This window comes from Mercurialis annua, linkage group LG5, assembly GCF_937616625.2.
Source record: "Mercurialis annua linkage group LG5, ddMerAnnu1.2, whole genome shotgun sequence".
Lineage (NCBI taxonomy): Eukaryota > Viridiplantae > Streptophyta > Magnoliopsida > Malpighiales > Euphorbiaceae > Mercurialis > Mercurialis annua.
The window spans coordinates 4,724,459-4,748,218 of NC_065574.1; the positions used below are offsets into that span (position 1 = coordinate 4,724,459).

A 23,760-nucleotide genomic window follows, 5' to 3' on the forward strand; every position below is an offset into this window, starting at 1 on the left:
ATTAACCTCTTTTTATTAAGAAAAAAGTTTAAAATAGTTCTTCATTTTTAAGCTAAACTAATTAAAGTTTAATTAGAAATGAAATTTTCTTTAAATAAATGACTATTTTAAACTTTTTTTTAAATGAAAAGAGGTTAATTTAGTGTTTCGGGGTAGAGGTGAAACATAAACACATACGTCAGGGTATAAATGAATTTTTTTCTAGGTCAGGGTATAAACGAAAAAAAAGTTCAAGATGGGTGGTTTTTAAGTAATTAAGCCTTTCATTTATGTAAAACACTATTCAGAACTTTTATGAAATTGATAATGTTTAGCTATAGAATGCAAAATTAATTAATTTATAACTAAAATAAATGTGAGCAAAAAATTGAATGAAATGCGAAATAAATAATATTATCATCAATTCGTTAAGTCCTTACATCATTAATTTTTTTGTTTCTATGATATAAAATAATCAGATAGTCCAACAGTGTAAAAATATTGTGACGCCATTTGAATTAATGGTAAACTCAAGCGCCTATCTGGATGTAATTGAATTGATGTGGAACTATTTTTATCCATTGCACATTCGACTAATTAATTAAACTATTAAAGGCAGTAGACTGTTAATATAGAATTTGATTCTTTGGCAGCAAGATTTACTAGCGAAGTTAGTTTGAGCCAGACCCATTGTGTGAGGCACAATTTACTTAGATTTATTATTTTGGGACGGAAGGAGTATAATTTAATATGTTTAGAAACTTTAAGCAAATTTGTTATTTGTGGGATCGATTCCTCCTACAAGTGTTTTCTCTCCTCCAATTATCAAAAAAAAAAACCTAAAAAGCTCATATAAAATAGAAAATGGAAAAGTAAAACCTCATTGATGGAAATAAAGAGGAAATAATGGATTAAAAGCAAAAATTTATATTCCCTTGTATAATCAAATAATAATATAATTTTCTATAAATACAAAAATCTTCTTTTTATATTAAATGAATTTTAATAAGATAATAAGAAAGTGGTAAATAAGAGTAGAATATAATAAGCAACAATGATGTGCATATAATACGTTGAAACTTTTAAAAACCCTAGCCGCAATAAGAGGGAGGTGATTTTGGCCACTTTTTGGTTCAAAATCACCTCCCTATTTTCTCGTTTTCTGTTCAAATCTCGTATTTAGTTTATTTTCCGTCAATAATCACAGATCTGAGATCTGTTGGTATTTTTCTTTCTTCCTTTATGGATGTTTTGTCTTCCTTTGTGGAGTTCTGGCTCTTACCCTTTATGGGTTTTGCTATTTCCTTGATGCAATTATCTACGGAGCGTAGATCTGAAGTGCTATCAGTAGAAATTTTATTTTTAATATTCTCTTAATCGGACTCATTCAAAGACCAAAGAGTCGATTTGTGGTTTAAAATAACCTTCGAGTGGAGCGGACGGATCTCCGAGTTACATACCCAAAGAGCTCCGTCAATGCGATTGAAGAAATTAAATATGATTTTCTGTTATTTTACTGATGTTCTAATATTGTACTTCTTGAATGTATTGATTTATTCAATATTTGATCAAGTTGTATTTTTATTTTTCTATTAATGAAATTTTCATTATTCTCTAAAAAAAAAAAATACGTTGAAACTTTTTCAAAATATACTCAACCAGTTTAACCTGTAGTTAAACTGGTCGAAGCGCAAACCAGTGGCCTCGTCGGTTCGGCCACCGGTCTTGTCGGTTCGGCCACCGGTTCAGTGTTTAAAACACCGGGTAAAAGGTAACTTTTTGGAGTCCTACTCGTATAACACTACTAATGATCTCTGCCTTTGGCAATGAAATTTTCTGGCGCAAAAAGGTTAAAATCCAACGCTATATGATAGCAGCAAATGAAAACCGTTGCTATTACCGAGAGATAGATTTTAGATTTCCTTGACACTTTTGCAAATAAACTACCCCATGGCCTATTTTTTATTAAATTGTATATCGAAGAAGATGAGTTTTCACTAGATTGGTGACATTTATTTTCCTGTATCTAAATTTGTCATTAATTCATTTTTTTCTGTTGCAATCCTAGAGTAAGCAATTTAGCTTGTTGTGCATCTTGATCGAACCAAGTTTTCGCATTTTTAAAATTTCCTTAGAGAATGACTTGTTGTTAGTCATACAGCTTAACAATCAATTCTTTTTATGTCCCATAAACAAGCATCATTAATTCCAATAGATAATCACGATAATAAATTAAAAGATCGTATTATATTTATTTGGAAACTTAATTAAATACAGCACCATCGTTCGTGAGAATTATTGGAAATAATTAATTATTCTTATTATGTATAACATAATAATTTTGGCTTCCAACTACAAATGAAAATATTAACTATGCCTCAAGTAAAGTTTTGAGATTGTAAGGGTTTGTGTACTTAGAATTTCCACTCCACATGAGCTTAGCAATTTGGTTGCTGAAATGCTCTGTTGGATGTCCATCAAAGAACACAAAATCATTAGGATTCTCACACAATTCATAATCTTTAGTTACACCACACCCTCCGAGTCCTCTAAATGGTCCAGTCCCACAACATGCGGATTTTCCATCCTTAAAACCTTCAAAATGAAACACAATAGTATTCATGATTTATAATTCAAGGACCGATATGATTCCTTACAAAAATAAATAAATAATGTCCTTCAAATTACAAAATTTTAGTTTCACTTACCATACTTAAAAGGATTGTTGATTCTTTCACTTGCTGAAGTATGTAAATCAAAAATGCAATATTTAAATCCTCCCAGATCTTTTTTTAGGTCCTTAAGAACCTTAGGAAGTGCCTTATTGTGTAGATGTATTTGAATTTCAGCTTCCTTGAAGCCAATTGGTGTAGTATTAGTTTGTTCAAATGCTCTGGAAGCAGGTGAAGAACCCAACTCAATCAAGGTTGAAAATCCAAATCTTCTTCCTCCATTCTTATAAATTTCCTGACACATAATTAGTGTAATGTCTAATCAGATTTTTCATTTTGTTTTGTTATATTTCAAATTTTGAAAATCGTCATTTTTATTATATTTTTCGATTTTCAATTTCAGTTATATCCATTTTTCAAATTGGAGTTTTTTTTCCTCTAAAATAAATCCAAATATGTCTTTCAAATTTGACATCAATTTTAAATAAACCCTTAATGTTTTAGAAAGTACTGATAACTGAGATTATTTATCAATATGGAGTATATAATTGAACAATTTTCAAGTGAAAAAAAACTATAATTTTCTTAAAAATGCTTACAATTGAAATTGAAAATAACAAAATGAAATATTATTTACGATTTTAAAAATTTGAAATACAATTTATTAAAGCATAAAAGAAAAGAAATTTTAGATGATTAAACCAAATTGTAATCATAAAATAGGATCAAACATGGAAAAAAGTAATATAGAATTTGAAAAATCACATTGAACAAAAAAAACTATTTTTTTTAATTATAATGACATAAACGCTAGGAAATATTTTGATAAAATCGTGAGTTCAATTCCTCCCACAAACGCTCCCATTATTTGAAAATAAAAAAGTTGAACCAAAACGTTTTTGCTCATTTTGGTTAAATAATAGGGGGAAAAAATTTACACATATATAAAAAAGAGGTATTTGTAAACAAATCTTAACGTTTCATTTTTACAGTGATTTAAGCTTAATTTTCAAAACGTGGCAAAATAAATTCGAACCTTTTTAGTTTTTGCATTTTGTAGTCTGCACCATTTTTTTTGCAATTATTTGCATACATGGCAGCCATTTTAAATACATGTATTGACATATTAAATCTTAATATTTTCAAAAACATTACATATAAAATTATAATTTTTCGCGTTTTTTCATCATGTAGCCTAAAAAAGATGACAAGACAAGAGTTCGAAATCGGGCTACAAAACGCAAAATTTATAAATGTTAGCATTTGTTTCGCAATGTTTTAAATATTAAATTTAAATTATTATAAAAATAAAATTTAGGATTTGTTTTGTCAAAACTCCTATAAAAAGACAATTAAAACGGGCTAAAAACAAACCAAAACGAACCAAAAAAATCAACTAAGTTTACTTACTTTAACTACAGCGGTTAGGTTGCCAATAACAATCCCAACAAACTGTTGATTGGTGTAGTGGTGAAGTATAGTAGAATTTGTTTGGATCGGTGCTGCATAATCATTGAGGCCAATGTTGAATAAATAAATGGCCTTTGCTAATAAGGACTCTGTCGGATTGGGATTCCCTCAAGTTCAAATGAACTTGAGAGGATCATGTTCACGATCTACACCGTTCATTTTGTAATGAACGGTGTAGATTAAAAAGGCACAATTTTAATCAAATTAATCTACACTGTTCATTTTACAATGAACGGTGTAGATCGTAAATATAACCTTCTCAAGTTTATTTGAACTTGAGGGAATCCCAATCCGGCCTCCGTCTCTGTATGCCCTAATTTCTTCCTCAGCTGCTTCTTTACTTTCTTAAAATAACCAAGTTGAGTATTTAGATCTATTACCTATCATAGAAACAAAGAAGTCCATAGTTAAACACTGACTAAATTTTATCTTTTTACATTCTCTAAAAAACAAAAACAAAATATCTTTTATTGATGAACTATATCATGCAATTTTTTAAATCTATTATTTCCATATGACTTAATGTTATAAAAATTATGATTAGCTCAAATACGAAATAATTGTATTTGTAAAAAATTCAAAAATATTTCGAACAAAAAAATAACCAAAAGTAAAAGGTCTAACGATAACATACATATCCTTGAAAAGTTTGAACAAGAGCACCAGCTCCACCTGATGCAAAATTTACTCCATTTGTATATTCTTGATTTCCAGGCTGAAGATAAGGGAGAATCAGTGGTAGATTTAAGTACCCAGCTGCATATACCAAATTTACACATAATTATTCAATTTACTAGAAAAATAGGAAAATTAAAATAAGAGATAATTGAAAAAATATATATATAATAATTTCAGCATGTTTTACAATTTTAACATAAATTTTAATAATTTAAAACAGGAGTTATTAATATTTTATAACTCAAAATACCGATCGATAACAAATGCCGATGTGTATCTATTATGGCATCTGTTATTTTTGTGTTCAAAGCATTTTCTAATTGAATTTTTATTGGTGTTTTAAACTGTAAATAGTAGTTTATGTTTTAAATTATCTAAATTGAAAGTTTATTTTAAAATTAGGGTTAATTACTTAAAAAAAACTCCACCTTGTAATATTTTTTTATTTATACCATGACTTAGGAAAAAGTTCATTTGTACCATTTTTTTGATTTTTTGTTTTCAACTCTACCCTAAAGCACTAAATTGAACTTTTTATATCTAGAAAAAGCATAAAATAATCCTTCCTTTTTTAACTTATTTGTATTTTTTCAAATAGAAAAAAGATGACATAACCCTTTTATTTAATTATTTTTAATATTTTCATCCTTTAATTAATTAAATTGTCAAAAAAATAAAATTTTGGGGTACAGTTGAAAACAAAAAATCAAAAAAAGAGTATAAATGAACTTTTTCCTAGGTCAGGGTATAAACGAAAAATTGTTTTAAGGTGGGATTTTTTTAAGTAATTAGGCCTTAAAATTATAAAGGTATTATAATTAATGATTTATTTTTCAATTATCCTTTTAATAAACTAGTTTCGCATTACGTGCTACGCACGTAGCACGTAATGTGACTTGCCAATTATATATTAATTAAATTTGTCATAATTATGTTAATATATCTTATTTATATATAATATTAAATTAGTTAGAATTCTTATTATAAATAAATATAATACTTCAACTAATTAATTTATAATTTACTATGTTTATTATAAAAATATAAAAGTGATCCAACTATAATAATATATTACAGAAAAAATCAAATAATAACTAAAAAATTAATTTATTAAAATGAGTTTACCTTAGTTACAATTGCTGGTGATTAATAAATAAAATAGCAATTAATGAATGCTAAAGTAGCCTATCTTAATTAGTTCTTTAGACAATTATTATAACATAGTTTTGAATAGTTTATTTAAATTGATACTCTAACTCTAATAATTATTTTAATAGTTTTTAAATTAGTAACTACATTTTACAAAGTAAAAAAGAATTAATTCAAATTAAATTTATTTTACAAATAAATAAATCATTTAATTTATAAATAATTATAAATTAAAATAATTGCATTATATAATTATAAATTAAAATAATAACATAGAGTTTGGATATTTTTCCAGTTATCAATATCAACTAAGTCTTTGGTAGTAATATTTGACATAAAACTGTATTAGTAAAATAGTTGGCCGATTAGAATTGCTGCTAATTAATCTATATTTGTATAGTTTAACTTGAACTTTATTTTATTGTTTTGTTTTTAAAAGGCCTAATTACTTAAAAAAAAACCCACCTTGAAATAATTTTTCGTTTATACCCTGACCTAGGAAAAAGTTCATTTGTAACTTTTTTTTTATTTTTCGTTTTCAATTGTACCCTAAAATTTTATTTTTTGACAATTTAATTAATTATAGGATGAAAATATTAAAAATAATTAAATAGAAGGGCTATATCATCTTTTTTCTATTTGAACAAATACAAATAAGTTAAAAAATGAAGAATTATTTTAAGTTTTTTCTAGATAAAAAAAGTTCAATTTAGTGCTTTAGGGTAGAGTTGAAAACAAAAAATTAAAAAAAGGGTACAAATGAACTTTTTTCTAAGTCATGGTATAAACGAAAAAATATTAAAAGGTAGAGGTTTTTTAAGTAATTAAGCCCCTTTAAAATAGTTTGACTTAAACTTTAGTCCTCTAATACATTTCACATTAGTAAATTGTTTAACTTTCAAAAAGAATGTCTATTTGATAAGCATGTCTAGATAAACTCCTTATTCTAATTAAATTCTTTCTTAATAATAAATGTGTTAATTAGTAAAATATAAACAGTTTGTATAAACATATAATTAGTATATGACTTAGAACCTTAACTTAGAAAGTTAATTAGCAATAAAATAGCCTATGACAAAAAAAACTTAGATAGTTAATCAGAAATAAAATAGAAAGAGTTATTTAATAAACTAGTGTCGTTTACGCGTTTCACACGTGGCTCGTAGTGTGACTCGTCAAATTATCAAATAAAATTTAAAATAATGGTTGATTTGTAATAGTTTATCTTATTAAATACATAAGATGACTGTTTTAATTATTTTTAAAAAATTAATTGGTACTCAAATTTTATAATTATAGATAATTTTAATAAAAAATATAAAGTAAAAATTAAAATAGTTCATTGAAATAGTTTACATTATTTAGAATTCTATACGATAAAAAAATAATTAAAATAGTAATCATTAAATAGTTAAAATAGTCTATTTTAATTAGTACTTACAATTATTTTAACGTAGTAGTTTATTTTTGTTGGTACTCTAACTTATCTTAACATAATAGTTTATTTTAGTTAGTACACTAATTTTAATGATTATCTTAATAATTTTTAATTAATAATTAAATTTTATAAATAAAAAAGATATTAACGTAAATGTACTTATCCTCCTCCCCCCCCCCCCCCCCCCTCCGTGCTTTTATATATAGTATAGATAGATGCGCATGTTCTCCCTTCATCCGTGTTTTTATATATACTAGTTTCATATTACGTACTACAAGCGTGGCTCATAATATGACTCTTCAAATTTTATGGTCATAACTAATTTATTATATAAAAAATAAAATCCGTAATGGCTTAATTTTGGCAAAAAAATAAAATTAAAAATTCAAATTATAATGCCAGTTATACCCTTAAATTGTATATTTCTCTAATTCTAAAATTATGAACAAAAGTAATACCAAAAAATCTAGAGAAACTCACAAAATACTAAGAAAAAACCTTTCCTTTTCACTAGGTACAAGCTTTTTACCAAACATTACTTTTCTAGCATTTTACGAAAGAAAATTTCACAAATACAATTTATGTTGACTTCACCATGATATCAGCGTGCGTCATTCCTTGTACGAATATCAAATGAAATGACCCACGTGGGTCATAGTAGACCTGTTATTGTTTTTTTGTTTGCTTCTTTAATAAAAACAAAATTTGTACAATATATTTGACTTAAGATATAGAATCTTGTCCAATCTTTTATAATATATGTTTATTTAACATTTAAATTTTAAAATATTAATATTAAATTTAATTTTAAAATTATAAATATATTAATTAAAAAAAAACAAATGATACAGTATTTAAAAGAAATTATAAATTACGAATTTACGAATACATTATTGATACATTTACTAAATATGTATAAATTATATATCAGAAATGTATCTATTAATATACATTTAAAAATGTATCTACAATGCATCGTCGATGTATCTATTATGTACAATTAAAAATTTATATTTTTAAAATAAAAATATAAAAAATAAATCTAAAATGAATATTAAAATTTTAATATATAAAAATACATTAATGATATATATATATGTATATAAATTTAAATTTTTAAATAGCAAATATACATATTTTATACATATTATATACAACTCAAAAAAATAAAAATGTATAAATCATGTATAAATTATGTCTTAGATATATATCTATAAAGTATATTAAAAAATATATTTATCCTGTATAAATTATGTATCAGAGATGTATAAATATAAATAATATATCTCCAACATTTTTATAAATAATTTTTTTAATAGCTTGAATAATTTTTAATTTTTTGTCCAATATTCATATAAATATTTTTTCGAATGATTTAAAAAAACTTCTAAAAGTTATCGAATAACAAAAAGTTAAAACAAAAATTATTTAAGCTTATAGTAGAAGAAAAGGAAGTAATAAGACAAGTAGAGATATGAGCAAGAAAAACAAACAAACAAAAACAAAATTTAAAATCATATAAAAGCAAACAATAAAAGTAAACAAACGATGTCATATTCATACCAATAAAATCTGGAATAATTCGACCGTCGGAGAATCTTCCGGTAGGATGATTGAAGAATGTTTCTCCATATGGAAAAAAGTTGGCCTTGTTGACGTCCATTTTCAAATAATTATTGTTTCCGGCATCAAAGAGAGAATCCCCGAAAATAAATAAAGCAGTATCATCGTTCTGTTTTATGGTAGTTGAATTACTTACAAGCAAACAAGAAAAGAAAATCAAAAGAGAAAATAAACAAGACATAATTTGAGTAATTAATATATCTTCTATAGGCTACTCTTTTATAGTGTTCTTCAATTTTTTTTTTAAATTAATTATTTGTGAGCTTCCCTTGAAATTTCTGATATGTGAATTGGATGGAGTTTTCAAATCCATATCTTTGAATTTTATGTTTCTTATTCTAGAAGATTTTAACAACATAAATAATGAGATAGTCATATAGTGGAAAATTCCCAATTGAAATGACCAGGTGTGCAAATAATTCTACAATATCCGATTAAGAAAACTTTTAACTTAATTCTCAATTAAATTTTTGCGACTTTTGCAATTTAAATCAAATCTTTTTAATTTGTGTAATAATAGCGAAATTGTATTTTTTTTGTTTTGTAATAATAGCCAAATTTCACTTTTTGAGTGATGTTTTTTTATTTTTATGTCAAAGGTCACGGGTTCGAACCCCGGCTATGTCCTTTCTTAATATGGAATGGTTGAGGTTGGATTACTGTTCATTATTATCAGGTATGTGCGCTTGCGGGTGGTTCACATCCCGGAATTTGACAATAATATTGAATTTCGGCTCAGTAGAGTGAGATCTCGTCACCAAAAAAAAAATATTTATCAGAAAATAATAATAGCCTAATCTTTTAATTGAAAACAACAAATTTAGCTATCAATTTGGCTATTATTGCAATAAAAAAATATTGCAATTTGACTATTATTATAAAAATTAAAATATTTAGTTTAAATTGCAACAAGTTGTAAAGGTTTGTTTTTTTTTCACCACTAAACCTTGAATTAATGGCAAACTCGAGATTATCAGCGACAGGTCAAACCCTGGCTAATATTTAGAGACATATTTTTGATTCCATGGCTATTTTTTTGTTAAATTGTATATCAGGAAGGACGAGTTTTGACCGAATTAGTTATAATTTTTATCGCTAAATTAGTCATTAATTCATATTTTTATATGGAAAGTTCTTACTTAGATCTGGTCTATGAAAAATTCATGGACCCATTCAATAAGGTGTTAGAGAAATGAGAAGAAAGAGAAAATAATAAGAAAAGAGAGAAAATTATATTTGATTTTCTAACAGCTCATTGGATAGGTGCATGGAAAATTTATAGACCGGGTCTAGATAAGAATTTCTATTTTTTATATTGCAATTTATATGGCCACTTACTACTTATAGCTGCAACTTTAGTTCCGCGTTTCAATATAATTTCAAAGAGTAATCCATATAGCTTGTTTTTGATCTCTGTATCTTGATTGAACCAAGCTTCTGCAAATTCAAAATCTCCTTGCTGAATGGTCTGTTCTCCAGTTCTCCTCGCACGATTAGTCATACGGTTTAAAAGTCGATTTGTTTGTGTTGCATGGATGTCACAATCTAAAATCGAGGGCCGCGACCGGCGCTAGAAAATGGGAGTGGTAGCTCCGAAACCCGTAACAAGCATAAAATTACTATAAATTTCTCGCAAACATCAATCACATAATGACCTTACAATTGGAAGCATTTAAACAAAGATACACTGGTAAAACTAAAACCATACAACTTGCCCGGGCTTATCGTTTCTGTATCATGTACGTACTAACCCGACATAAACCACTATGTTGAAATTACATCACGGGAATTTACCTCCGTGGTACAATGCATAACTAAAGTAGCCAGACCAACATATACACAACAGACATCAACTATAAACCTTATAAAATTTTACTGCTATAATAGGCCACGACACTGGTCAGACATCACACTACTACAGCAGTTATGGAAGTCGGGAATGTACATTGGAACATTAACTTCCGGTCAAAGACGGACTTCTAGCCACGTCCAGAATCTAGGTACATGAAAAACACACTATTTGGGGGTCAGCTATTAAACTGAGTGAGTTATACTTTACCTACCATATTATCAAAATAAGCATCGCATTTTTTAAAACATATTTTTATTTTAAATATATATATATATATATATATATATATATATATATATATATATATATATATATATACAATCACCTTTTCAAACAATTCCAACATATAAAATCACAGCAATTGCAAACAATTCACTTAAGGCAAGTATTTGATCCGATCGAAACCTTAATCTTAAACTCCTAAACTTTCCTATCCGTATCGTATTCGAATCACATCATTTTAATCCAAGTAGTACGGTCCCGAGATAGTTCGACCGAGTTACCGCTACCACGTGACATAGTCCCGAGATAGTTCAACCGAGTTACTCATGCCACTGCTTAATCCCAAGTTGTGGGTCCTGAGATAGTTCGACCGAGTTACCCACCAGATACGGGTCCCGAGATAGTTCGACCGAGTTACCTCGTATCTGCCAAAATAATAATTCTCCTTTCCGATACCCAAACATATTCCATTTCATAATTATAAATATGATCAACATTTAATGAGTTCATATCAAACGTTTCTATATATGAATATCTAGACTCTTATAAACACCGGTGATCACACGGCCTATTGACGCCCAATAGGTAGCTTGTTTCTTCAGATCGTATACAAATCACAATTGCAAATAAACATCGATATCATAAACAAAACAATACAAACAAGCCATATACAAAACAACCAATCCAATCCATATACAAATTAATATAATCCAATCATATGTAAATCCATCCAAGCCAATACAATACAATTCAAATCCAATACGATCAAAACAAGTAAGTATGCGATGCATTTAAATATTTATCTATATAGTATATCAAATAATTTTAATATGATAATACGTGTAAGTAAAATATACTCACCGCTTGCTATCCATAATCTTTGATAATAGCTAGCGATGTCGCGTTCTGTAAGTTTCGGGTTCCACTGGTAGTCGCCTCGTCAAGCCTACACAATTTCGATAATAACTCGAATTAATTACAATCTAACTATAATTAATTAATCCTTAACTAGGTTTTTAGCCAACTTCGTCCATTGAAACCGTTTACTTAAAACAGTGAGACCCCTAAACAAAATTGACATTCTTAAAGTTCATAACGTCGCCTACAACCTTCATTTAGGTCTCGGACTGAGATTAGCACCCGAAGGTGTCAGAATTTGGCCCCGAAGTTAATAACTTAGGGCTGTCCTAAATTTCAGAACTGCTATGCGCGACATAATGATCTGATTTATTTGAGCCACTTAGAAGCCGAACTAGCAGAAACGTATACTTAGACATTTATAGACAACATCTTTAAATTTCCGTACCAACAAACGAAACTTAATTTGGAGCTATATAACTCGAGATATTGCCCTGGCAATATGGCTGCTCCGCAGCGCAATAATTCCAGCAACATCGTCAAATTCTTGAGTTATCTCTTTAACTTTTTTTTATTTAACCAACCTATAAACTTAACATTATAGCATATTTTTCAGCCTCTAACCATGCTATGATTTTCAACTTAAACTCATTAAAGCATTAACTCCAATTCCATTTCAAAACCGTTTTTACATTTCAATCGAAACTAGTCCGCGTACCTTGACGTTTAACACGAAACTAACCGTAAAGGACCTCGGGGAAGGGGTGGCTTCGGCCCCTTCCTCTACTCGCTGTCCTCCCCTGATTTAACAAGGGGAGGGGCTGCTCATGGCCAATCCTTGTTACTCACAACAATTATACATTAAACCAATCAATTACAAATCATATATTCCATATTATTTTCAACTTCTAATCAATCATACCGAACCCTAAGGCAAAACATCATATTTCAGCCAACTCTCCATCCTCACCATAACAGTCATCAAACTTAGCTTAACTCATCTAATTAATAACCATAAACACCAATTTAAACATTAAAATCATCATCACCATCATATCTCAAAAATCCCGAAATATACATGCTGAAACTCTAAATGGAAAACGTAATTTATACCTTGATTTTCTGAGCTTAATTGATAGAGGACCCCGCGCTTGTTCCGTGTCCGTAAGAATCGTCCAATTTCGCTGAGAAATGAATGAGATATGGCCATTTGAAGATTTTTGCATATGAGGGTTTTAAATTGGAGAAGATGAAGTTTGGTGTTGCTGAACTCAAATGATATTTGCTGATCTTAAAATTAAATCCCTTAGCTATATAAAATTAGGGTAAATGTCTCACTTTAATCCCTCACTTTGCCACCTCCTCACTTTTTGGTTTCACACTTTCCTTTAGTCCAATTTAGTCCATTTAATCACATAATTTTTTGATCTCGATAAATTGTATATTATTTATGTCCAAATAAATAATATCACCTTAATACCTCATAATTCTATTTCCGATAATTTATTTTAGAAATTTTAGGCGAAAAACGCTCAAATTCCAATTTGAGCTAAAATGCCCTTTTTTCAACTTTTTCGTCCAAATCTCATTTTAATATTTAACACTAACCAACTTATCGATATTATTTTTATGAATACTAATTCCCGTAAATAATTTATTTAATTTCTATTTTCCGGAAATTAAAGGCTTATTTCTTAATTTTCGAGTTTAAGTGCACTTTATCCACTTTTACATATTTTTCTTTTTAAGTCTAATTCCATTTCTTTTATGAAATTCTTAATATTGAATTTTCTTATTAAAATCTCAATATCGACCTACTCGAGTCCTCTTTTATTTAATTATCCCCCGATAATTCCTTTGTTGGCCGTTTTAACTGTTTAAATTTAGACACGCTGCCTACTTTGGCAACGTCAGACATACGGGGTATTACAATGGACACCAAGCATCATTAATTCGAATAAATAATAAAATAATAAAATTTTATTAAAATTTTTATTATATTTATTAAAATTTAATCAACATAGATCATCATCGTTCATGGTAATTATTGGGAAGAATTATTCTTACTATAACATAGATAATTTTGGTCCTCCAACTAAAAATGGAAAATAGACATAATAATATTGACTATGCCACAAGTAGAGGTTTGAGATTGTAAGGACTTGTGAACTTAGAATTTCCACTCCACATGAGCTTAGCAATTTGGTTATTGAAAATCTCTGTTGGATGGTTGCCATCAAAGAACAAATAATCACCAGGATTTTCACACAATTCGTAATCTTTAATTAATCCACACGGTTCGATTCCTCTAAATGGTCCACCCCCACAACAAGCAGATTTTCCATTCTTAAAACCTATAAAATAAAACACAATAATGATCATGATTTATAATTCAAAACCCGGAATGATCTTTTACTCAAAAATATTACGTTCTTTAAAATTAGAAAATTATAGTCTCACTTACCGTATTTAAGAGGGTCGTTAACTCTTTCACTTGTCGACGTATATAAATCAAAAATTGAATATTTAAATCCTCCCAGCTCTTTCTTTAAATCCTTAAGAGTCTTAGGAAGTGCCTTATTGTGTAATTGCATTTGAGTTGAAGCTTCCTTGAAGCTAATTCTTCTACTATTAGTTTGTTCAAGTGCTCTAACTGAAGGTAGAAAACCCAACTCCAACAGTTTTAAAAATCCAAATTTTCTTCCTCCGTTTTTATAAATTTCCTAAGATATAAATATTGTAACCATAAGCTATATCTTCAAATATGAAAAAAAATAAGCACAGGACTTGAAAAATCGAATTCAGCCCACAAATTCAAGTTCCATTTGGTTTGATAATATAGAAAAAAATGTAAAAAAATTCCATATTAAAAGTTTTATGTGGTTATTGAAGTTTATTTTATAGAACGGTTACCACCATTTCATTTATTATATTTAACAACTGACATTTATTTTTACATCAACTAGAGATTATTATAGCGATCTAGGCCAAAATTGATTAAGCAGAACCATGCCAACATATACGTTGGGTAGATATACAAATTTCCGTTGTCATATAAATAATTTTTGACATAAATTGCTATAGTTATCTCCCAATGTAGAGTCGCAAATTTCAGTTATCAAAATATAGCAAATGAAACAATGATAATTAGAACTGTAAAATATCTACGGTTTAATTTGAAAAGGATACAAAATTTCAGTTTGATCCGATCCGATTTAAACCGACACGACAGAAATTAATAATCATTATAAGCATGTAATTACTTACTTACTTTGATTACAGTGGTGAGGTTGCCAATAACAATCTCGACGTACTGTTGGTTGGTGTAATGGTGAAGTATAGTAGAATTTGTTTGGGGTGGTGCTGTATAATCATTGAGGCCAATGTTGAATAAATAAATGGCCTTTGATAATAATTTTTTTGCTCTTGTGTCACCTAATTTCTTCCTTAGCTGCTTCTTTACATTCTTGAAATAATCAAGCTGTGTATGTAAATCTATTACCTATCATAGAAACAAACAAATCCATAGTAAAACACTTGCTAAATTTTATCATGCCATTTAAAAATGAAAATCACATTAGTTGTGTCTAAATTTTTCTCAATTTATTAATTTTAGTGTCAAGTGTGTGCTTTTATTTTTTTAAAAAATATTGTTTCTATTTTTTTAAATGAAGTATCAAATAAGTGTTTTTATCACTTTCTGGTCACCAATGTGCCAAAAATAATAATTAAATTTTACATTTGTTTAAGTTTTATTGTCATATTAGAAAAATAATAATGATAAGAGTGAAAACTATATACTGTTTCTATCCTATAACAATTGTTCACTTTTTTACATAGTTTAAGCAGATGCAATTAATATTTTAAATTTTTAGGGTTAATCCCAATAAAATACCAAACCTTTATAGATTTTGTTAATTATAACCAAATCTTTAAAAATCGTCTATTTTAGCCAATTTTTCAATATTTGAAACCTTTTCTAGCCATTCGTGAATAAAACCAAAAAAATTGTCATTTCATCAATGGACTAAACTAACCGATTTTGAATGATATAAGATATTTGAAATTTTTTCTATTGAAATCAATCAAAATTGGCTAATTTAGCCCATCTACGAATAGCAAATTTTTTGGTTTTATTCACGAATAGCTAAAAAAGGTTTTAAATATTCTAAAATTGACTAAAATAGACGATTTTTAAGGTTTGGTTATAACTGACAAAATCCGTAAAGGCTTGGTATCAATTGAAATCAATCAAAATCGACTATGATTAATTTTCTTTTCTTGTAATAATGAAAATAAATTATAGACTATAAATAAAGACAATCTGGAAAAAAATATGATTTATTAAAAATATACAAATATTTAGGACAAAAGAAGTGAATAATTGTATTGGAACGGAAGGAGTATTGGACTACATAAAATTTAAATATCAAATCATATCATCAAATCAAAATTAACTATTAGCAACAGATAATAGCTCGGTGTATCAATTTGTCAAAATTTATAAATGGACGACTAATTTGTCATGTTTTAAAGTTTGTATTTTATTTACAAATCATGCTAAAATTCGTATTCTAATTTGCATTTGACCCTTATAAAAATTATGGCTTCACTTTATTGTTTTTCCATTTAAAAAATCAAAAACATATTCCAAACAGCAAAAGTAAATAAAAATAAGAGGTCTAAGAATAACATACATATCCTTGAAAAGTTTGAATAAGAGCACCGGCTCCACCTGACGCAAAATTCACTCCACTTTTATATTCTTCATTTCCAGGCTGAAGATAAGGGAGAATCAATGGCAGTTATAAGAATCCAGCTGTATTACCAAATTTGGACGTAACTTATTCACTTTATTGAAAAAATGCGAAAAATTAACTAGGAGATTAACTGATTTTTCAATTTTGACAATTCAAAAGACGAGCAACTACTGTTTTTATAATTTGGAATACCGATCAAATTTTAGATAAAGAAAATACCGATGAAGACTATTATGACATTTATAGTTCCAATGTTCAAATCATCATTGTTTTATTGGAAAATTAATCGGTTTTTTAAATTATAAAAAATTGCCAGTTATATATTAAATTGTCAAAATTAAATATTTGTATTAAATATACAAAATATGCTAAAATTTATGATTTATTTTATGATTATCCTAAAATAAATAACTATTAAATTAAGCATGTTGTTATATTCTTACCAATAAAATCTGGAATAATTCGACCGTCGGAGAACCTTCCGGTAGGATGTTTAAAGAATGTTTCTCCATAGGGAAAAAAGTTGGCCTTGCTTGTATTTTTCAAGTAATTATTATTTCCGGCATCAAAGTAAGAATCTCCAAAAATGAATAAAGGAGTGGCACCCTTCTGTTGAATAATAGTTGAATTACTTATAAGCAAACATGAAAACAAAATCAAAAGAGAAAATAAACAAGACATGATTGGTGCAATTTCTGTATGCTTTAGGCTACTCTTTTATAACATTTTCTTTGGTTAAAATTAAATTAATCCTTTGGTTGGAGTTTTTAAATCCATATCTTTGATTTTTTTTATATTTTATTTTGAATGATTGTAACAGCATAAATAATTAAGATATATTATTATAAATTAGTTCTAATTTAATGAATTTGTCCTCGCATTATGACTCACTTTCTTTTGTTTTTATGATATAAAAGAATCAGATTGTCCAAAGTGACGCCATTGAATTAATAATGGTAAGTTCGAGTGCCCATCTGGGTGTAATTGCATTCATGAGGAATATTTTCATCCGGTACACCTTGGACTAATAAATTAAACCATTAAAACAATAGGCTGTCAATACAAAACTTTTTTTATATATATAATTAGGAGAAGGAGCGTTTGTGAGAGAAATCGATTTTACTGCCGAACAAATTGTTGTCTAGTGTTTGAAATTTTTTTAGGTAGACTGAGTCTATCACGTCATCTGTAGACTAAGTCACTCATAATATAACACCTCATTAAAATAATAACAATATCGTAATAATTATGTAATAAATACTTTCAAATCTTAATGACTAGTGTCTATACCATTAGATCTATAACTTATTGGTTGTCAATACAAAACTTGATTCTTTTTTTTTTGGATAAATGATGAATATATTAGCACAATCACAAAGTGTGATTGGCAAAAGCCAAAAAGAGGCAAAGTCAAGCAAATTTACAGAAAAAAGTTAAATTGCGAAATACATCATTTCCCGAATAAGTAAACCCATGATGGTTATCCTTATAGAATTCCACCGCCTTACATATTGTCATGAAAATGGTTGTGTCAACCTCAGTATGTTCATGTCTGAAGACTCTCTTGTTACGGACTTTCCACAATTCCCAAACACCAAAGAACCATAACGTTTGCCAAAACCCTTTAAACTTCCTAAGAGCGATATCCTCCCAGAATAAGAAAAAAGCAATTAGAGTGTTTGGGGGCACTGTTATAACATTGCACATATTCAGCAACTTCGACCAAAATAGCCAAGAGTAACGGCAATACATGAAGATGTGTAAACTGTCCTCATCATGAAAGCAAAACGAACAGGGTATGTGATCCACCGATATGATTCCTCTATTAGCTAGAGAAACATTTGAAGAAACTCGGTTTCTTAACAAAAGCCAGAGAAAGAAAGAAATCTTGGGAGGAAGCTTGAACTTCCAGCAAAAGGAATAATTCAGATCTCTAGAAACCAAAGTACCATTGTGAACAGTTGAAACACCGGCCGGAAAGAAACCTGTAGCTGGCAGAATGTGATGCGGGCTGCATAGCAGTTTGCGCCTAAAACCTGCTGCTGAATAATTATCCTTTTTATTCCAAGAAAAACTATCCAACAGCTCAGGCCTTGGAGTAATGTTGCGGAGCTGATCTTGCATAACGTCGAGTAACTGAGAATCTCCAATACGCAGACGACGATTCCAGTTAAAAACGAACATGCCGCTTTCCGCATTAAAAATTTCTGAAACTGTTGAAGATCTTTCTTTAACCAAACTGAAGAGACGTGGATAAGAAAGTGATAGAGGCTGATTACCAATCCAGTAATCGTTCCAGAAGTTATTAGATGTTACTAGTGATTACTCCGTCCGCCTCATAAAGACATGCGGGGTTTTTATTTTAGATGTATTAAAATATAAGTCAAATTTTTATTTAATTTTTAGTTTGATTAGTTAAATTGAGATATAAACTTTATACTTTATTAATTTTGACCACTTATAACATATCCTTTTAATCATTATTGACTATTACTTAATCTAATATAAAAATAATAATGGGTTTTTTTATAAAGATACTTATTTTAACCTAAATGTTTGCAAAAATACTCTCCAATTTTTTTGTTTTACAAAAATATGCTTTTTGGTAGATTATTGGTATTTTATTGGAAATTATGTATTTTTTGAAGAAAAAAAAGTTAAAAAGGATATTTTTGCAACAGCTCCAAGTTAAAGTATATTCTTATAAAAATTTCAAAAAAAAATACAGGATGTAATTTTTCCAATGATAAACTTAATTTTCAAAATTTATTAATATTCTCAAAATTTAATTGATGTTTCCAAATATATAATTAAAATAAATAGATTATTAAACCAAAAACATTATAAAAATTAATTTAAAATAATTTATTTAATTTATATTCCTTTATTTTTGTGCAAAATTAATTAGCAAATTTTTATGAGACGAATAGAATATTTTGTAAGAAATATTACACAAACTAGGTCTAAAAGCTTTAAATGAATCATGACTAACACATTTGAGAATAAAGTGATCAAAGTTTGATTAATCTTATTTGAAGGAGGGATTCTATGTAAAATATTTTTCATAATTTATAGAAAAACACTACAAATATTTTCTAATAGAATTTCATATGTACAAAAATGACACATTGGGATTATAATTCAATCAATATCAATATGCATGATAAATTCTAAGAGTATTTTAATAATTTTATATTTAATTAATTTTATTTTTTTTATTTTTAAGTGATAAAAAGGTAACTTAATTTTTTTATTATTTTTACGGGACGGCTAGAGTATTATTTTCAAGGTCAAATAATAAAAAAAATGTCAAACATTTATCGAAACTTTCACTTGTATCCAAACCTTTTAAAAGTGTTCATATCGTCTCGAAACACGAATTTTTGTTTCAAAAATGTGCATCCACTTAAAGGCACATGCCTGAGCCGACGTGGCAGTGACATGACGATGATGTAGCGTGCCACCTATTTGCCACCATGACAAATATTTGATAAAATATAGACAAGCCTTTGAATTTTTTCTAAAAACATATAAGGACTATTCTGGAAGAGATCATCTGCAATTTCTTTGTTAAGGCGGTCTTCTTTTACAAATCTTGAAAATCTTTATTTTCTTTATTCTAGCATCGATTCCTTTGCAAATTCAGATTGTATTATTATTGCTTGACTTTGTATCTTCCTTTTTAGAATTGTAGCCTTTATTACGCGTAAATTCTTAGATCAATTGTTTTTTGCCCTCTTTCATGCTGGTTATTATATTTTTTTTTTTGATGAAATGGTTATTATACTTTCATTCATAAATAAAACAAAAATCACAAAATGACTCCTAGTAAACAAAAAGTATATTATTTTTTATAAATTAATTTATATTATTAAAATAAACTAAATTTTTGGAAATAATTTCTTTTACTATAATATGATAATTTTAGCCTTCCAACTAAAAATGAAAAATAGACATAATACTGATTATGCCTGAAGTAGTGTTTCGAGATTGCAAGGGCTTATGACTTTAGAATTTCCACTCCACATAAGCTTAGCAATTTGGTTACTGAAATTTTCTGTTGGATGACTGCCATCAAAGAACAAATATTCATTTGGATTCTCACACAATTCGTACTCTTTAACTAAACCACATTGTCCGATTCCTCTAAATGGTCCACTCCCACAACATGCCGCTTTTGTTTCTTTAAAACCTTCAAAATAAAACACAATAATGAATTAATAACGCAAACTAGAATAAAAGGTCATTCCGGCCATTGAATTAGTGAGTAAAATGCGAAGAGCTTAAAGACAAATATATTAAAATATGTTAAATATAAACATATCCATGATTACTTACCATACTTAAAAGGATTGTTAATCCTTTCACTTGCTGTAGTATATAAATCAAAAATGAAATATTTAAATTCTCCCAGTTCTTTTTTAAGGCCCTTAAGCACCTTAGGAAGTGCCTTATTGTGTAGTTGTGCTAGAATTGTAGCTTGCTCCTTAAAGCCAATTGGGGTACTATTAGTTTGTTCAAGTGCTCTGACTGAAGGTAGAAAACCCAAATCCATCACGTTCAAAAATCCAAATTTTCTTCCTTCATTCTTATAAATTTCCTGACACATCAATTTTGTAATCATAAGCTATAAGATCAAACATTTAAAAAAAAACAATCAATCCAAGACTTAAAAATATCGAACTGAATCGATCGCTTCACTTTGATTTATTTTTCAATCTATTTTTTAAATTTGCTTTGGTTCAATTTGAACGGACTGCGCATAGTAATCATTATAAATAGACAACATGTTTTTGTCTACCCATAACTATGGACCGTTTGTCAAATGTAAAAAAATTTAAAAATTTTATCAGCTTAATTTATTGTTTTTTTCTATTTTTGCCAAATATATCCACATCTTATTTAGAGATTGGCGTATCACAATATTATACGTCCACGTGTACAAAACTGATCTTGTTTGGCATCTATAATATCATGCCATATCAAATACAAACCAAACATGTATATATTTGACAATGCTCGAAAAGCTGATAGATCAAATTGACAAATTTAAAATCATAATTTATTTGGCAAACGAAGGCATAATTGTGGATATAATAACAATATTTTGGCTTATGAGTATGTAGTTACTTACTTTGACTACAGAAGTGAGGTTGCCAATCACAATCCCAACAAACTGTTTATTGTTGTAGTCCTCATCAAGTATTTTAGGTGCTCCATAGTCATTGAGGCCAATGTTGAATAAATAAATGGCCTTTGATAATAATTTTTCTCTCTCTGTGTTGCCTATTTTCTTCCTTAGTTTCTTCTTTACATTCTTGAAATACCCAAGCTGAGTTTTTAGATCAATAACCTATCATATAAGAAAAATCCACAGTAAAACACTCGTTTGATGTACTTATAAAAAGTTAAAACAATAATTTAAAAAAGTTCAGATATTAAAATAATTTATTTATAAAAGTTGAGACTTTTTTAATTTAGTTTTTCTTTTAAAAGATGAAAAAAATGATTCTGAATAAATAAATAAATGAAAATAAGGCCTATTAAAGAATGACCTACCAATCCTTGATAGGTTTGAACAAGAGCACCGGCTCCACCTGATGCAAAATTAACTCCATATCTATACTCTTCATTTTCATGTTGAAGATAAGGAAGAATCAACGGTAGTTTTAAATACTCAGCTGCATGTATAAATTTTTGCATAATTTATTCAATTTAGGACAAATAGAAAAAGTAAAAATAAATAACCGTAGGATTATAAATATGATGTCATATTCTTACCGATAAAATCTGGAATAATTCGACCGTTAGAGAATCTCCCGGTAGGATGTTTAAAGAATGATTCACCATAGGGGGGAAAATTGGCCTTGCCGGCTGCAATTTTGAGGTAATTATTGTTTCCGGCATCAAAGTAAGAATCCCCGAAAAGGAATAAAGGAGTAACATCGTTCTCTTTTATGGTAGTTGAATTACTTATAAGCAAACATGAAAAGAAAATCAAAAGAGAAAATAAACAAGACATTATGTGAGTTAATAGATTGCTTCTGCTTTTATTTTTAATGCTATATATAGGCTACTCTTTTACAGTATTCTTCAACATTTTTCTTTGGTTACATTAATTATTTGTGAATTAGTTGGAGTTTTTAAATCTATATCTTTGAATTTTATGTTATTCAGTGGAAAATTTCAAATTGAAATGACAAAAAAAAAAAACTAAGATAGCCATCCAGTGGAAAATTCAAAGTGTGCAAATAATTCCTCAATATTCAATGTAGAAATTCCAAATGCTTGAGCTTCACGTATATTCTTAAATATAATATTTGCTTTATTTAGAAACTTTATTTAGAAATTTTATGAAATTGATAACGTTTAATCTATATGAATAATAAAATTAATTAATCAATAATTAACATAAATTTGAGCAAAAAAACTGATTAAGATAGGAAATAGATGTATTGTCACATATAACTTAATGAATTTGTTCTTAGGTTAAAACTTACTTAATTTTTTTGTTTTTATGATATAAATTAATCATATTGTCCAGCAGTGTAAAAAAGATGTGATCCCATTTGAAATAATGGTGAATTAAGTACCCACCTGGATGTAATTGAATTCACGTAGGGATCTATTTTCATCCGGTACACCGTACACCTTGGACTAATTAAATAAACTATTAAAAGGGTCAACTGTCAATATGAAAATTCTTGGGCAGCAAGATCATATTTTTTTTCTCCAAAAGATAGGATTTCATTGACTATGAAAAAACGACTCTTCGGGTCTTAAATCTAGCCACGTCATTTGATCTAGAGAATTGCAACAAAACTCAAAATCTCTAAGCACTTTTTTGGCTACTTAACGAGTCACCCAATTACAATTTCTGTTAACGAAACCAAACGAAAAAAACTGACAATTCTGAATCAAGAGACGACAATCTTAAATTATAACATCACAGTTCGAGTCGACCATCGAATCTCTGTTAATAGCATCAATACTTGCCTTAGCATCTCCTTCAAAGTGTACTGCTTGAAATCTCCGCCTAATTGCTAAGATGATAGCTTC

The 23,760-nt window shown here is 28.1% G+C and overlaps 4 protein-coding genes and 1 long non-coding RNA gene across 7 annotated transcripts; all 5 read right to left on the reverse strand.

Moving 5' to 3' along the window:
- Window positions 1-2,241: 2,241 nt before the first annotated feature.
- LOC130015509 (GDSL esterase/lipase 1-like) lies at window positions 2,242-9,950 on the reverse strand. Its single transcript, XM_056105814.1, has 6 exons — window positions 8,950-9,950; window positions 4,756-4,877; window positions 4,418-4,501; window positions 4,062-4,208; window positions 2,688-2,946; window positions 2,242-2,574 (listed from the first exon to the last, which is right to left on the reverse strand). Exons 1-6 carry the CDS (start codon window positions 9,188-9,190, stop codon window positions 2,351-2,353), a joined length of 1,077 nt encoding a protein of 358 aa, XP_055961789.1. The 5' UTR covers window positions 9,191-9,950; the 3' UTR covers window positions 2,242-2,350.
- A 756-nt stretch (window positions 9,951-10,706) lies between these two features.
- Window positions 10,707-13,322, reverse strand: LOC130015510 (uncharacterized). 2 transcript variants are annotated; one of them, XR_008790734.1, is made up of 3 exons: window positions 13,055-13,303; window positions 11,945-12,029; window positions 10,707-11,025 (listed from the first exon to the last, which is right to left on the reverse strand). It is a non-coding gene; the product is annotated as an uncharacterized LOC130015510 (long non-coding RNA). The 2 variants fall into 2 exon arrangements; XR_008790733.1 differs by lacking the exon at window positions 10,707-11,025 and having other exon boundaries at window positions 11,753-12,029; window positions 13,055-13,322.
- A 567-nt stretch (window positions 13,323-13,889) lies between these two features.
- LOC130014502 (GDSL esterase/lipase 1-like) lies at window positions 13,890-17,296 on the reverse strand. 2 transcript variants are annotated; one of them, XM_050376291.2, is made up of 5 exons: window positions 17,145-17,296; window positions 16,639-16,719; window positions 15,213-15,443; window positions 14,406-14,664; window positions 13,890-14,295 (listed from the first exon to the last, which is right to left on the reverse strand). In XM_050376291.2, the coding sequence occupies exons 1-5, from the start codon at window positions 17,211-17,213 to the stop codon at window positions 14,069-14,071; spliced, it is 867 nt and encodes a 288-aa protein (XP_050232248.1). In that variant the 5' UTR covers window positions 17,214-17,296; the 3' UTR covers window positions 13,890-14,068. The 2 variants fall into 2 exon arrangements, with proteins under 2 accessions (XP_050232248.1, XP_055961788.1); XM_056105813.1 differs by lacking the exon at window positions 15,213-15,443.
- Window positions 17,297-18,111: 815 nt separating this feature from the next.
- LOC126681343 (uncharacterized) lies at window positions 18,112-18,885 on the reverse strand. The gene has a single exon (XM_050376888.1). The coding sequence runs from the start codon at window positions 18,883-18,885 to the stop codon at window positions 18,112-18,114; it is 774 nt and encodes a 257-aa protein (XP_050232845.1).
- Window positions 18,886-20,512: 1,627 nt separating this feature from the next.
- LOC126680966 (GDSL esterase/lipase 5-like) lies at window positions 20,513-22,761 on the reverse strand. Its single transcript, XM_050376292.2, has 5 exons — window positions 22,483-22,761; window positions 22,261-22,382; window positions 21,836-22,054; window positions 21,040-21,301; window positions 20,513-20,893 (listed from the first exon to the last, which is right to left on the reverse strand). The coding sequence occupies exons 1-5, from the start codon at window positions 22,721-22,723 to the stop codon at window positions 20,667-20,669; spliced, it is 1,071 nt and encodes a 356-aa protein (XP_050232249.1). The 5' UTR covers window positions 22,724-22,761; the 3' UTR covers window positions 20,513-20,666.
- Between the last annotated feature and the right edge of the window lie 999 nt (window positions 22,762-23,760).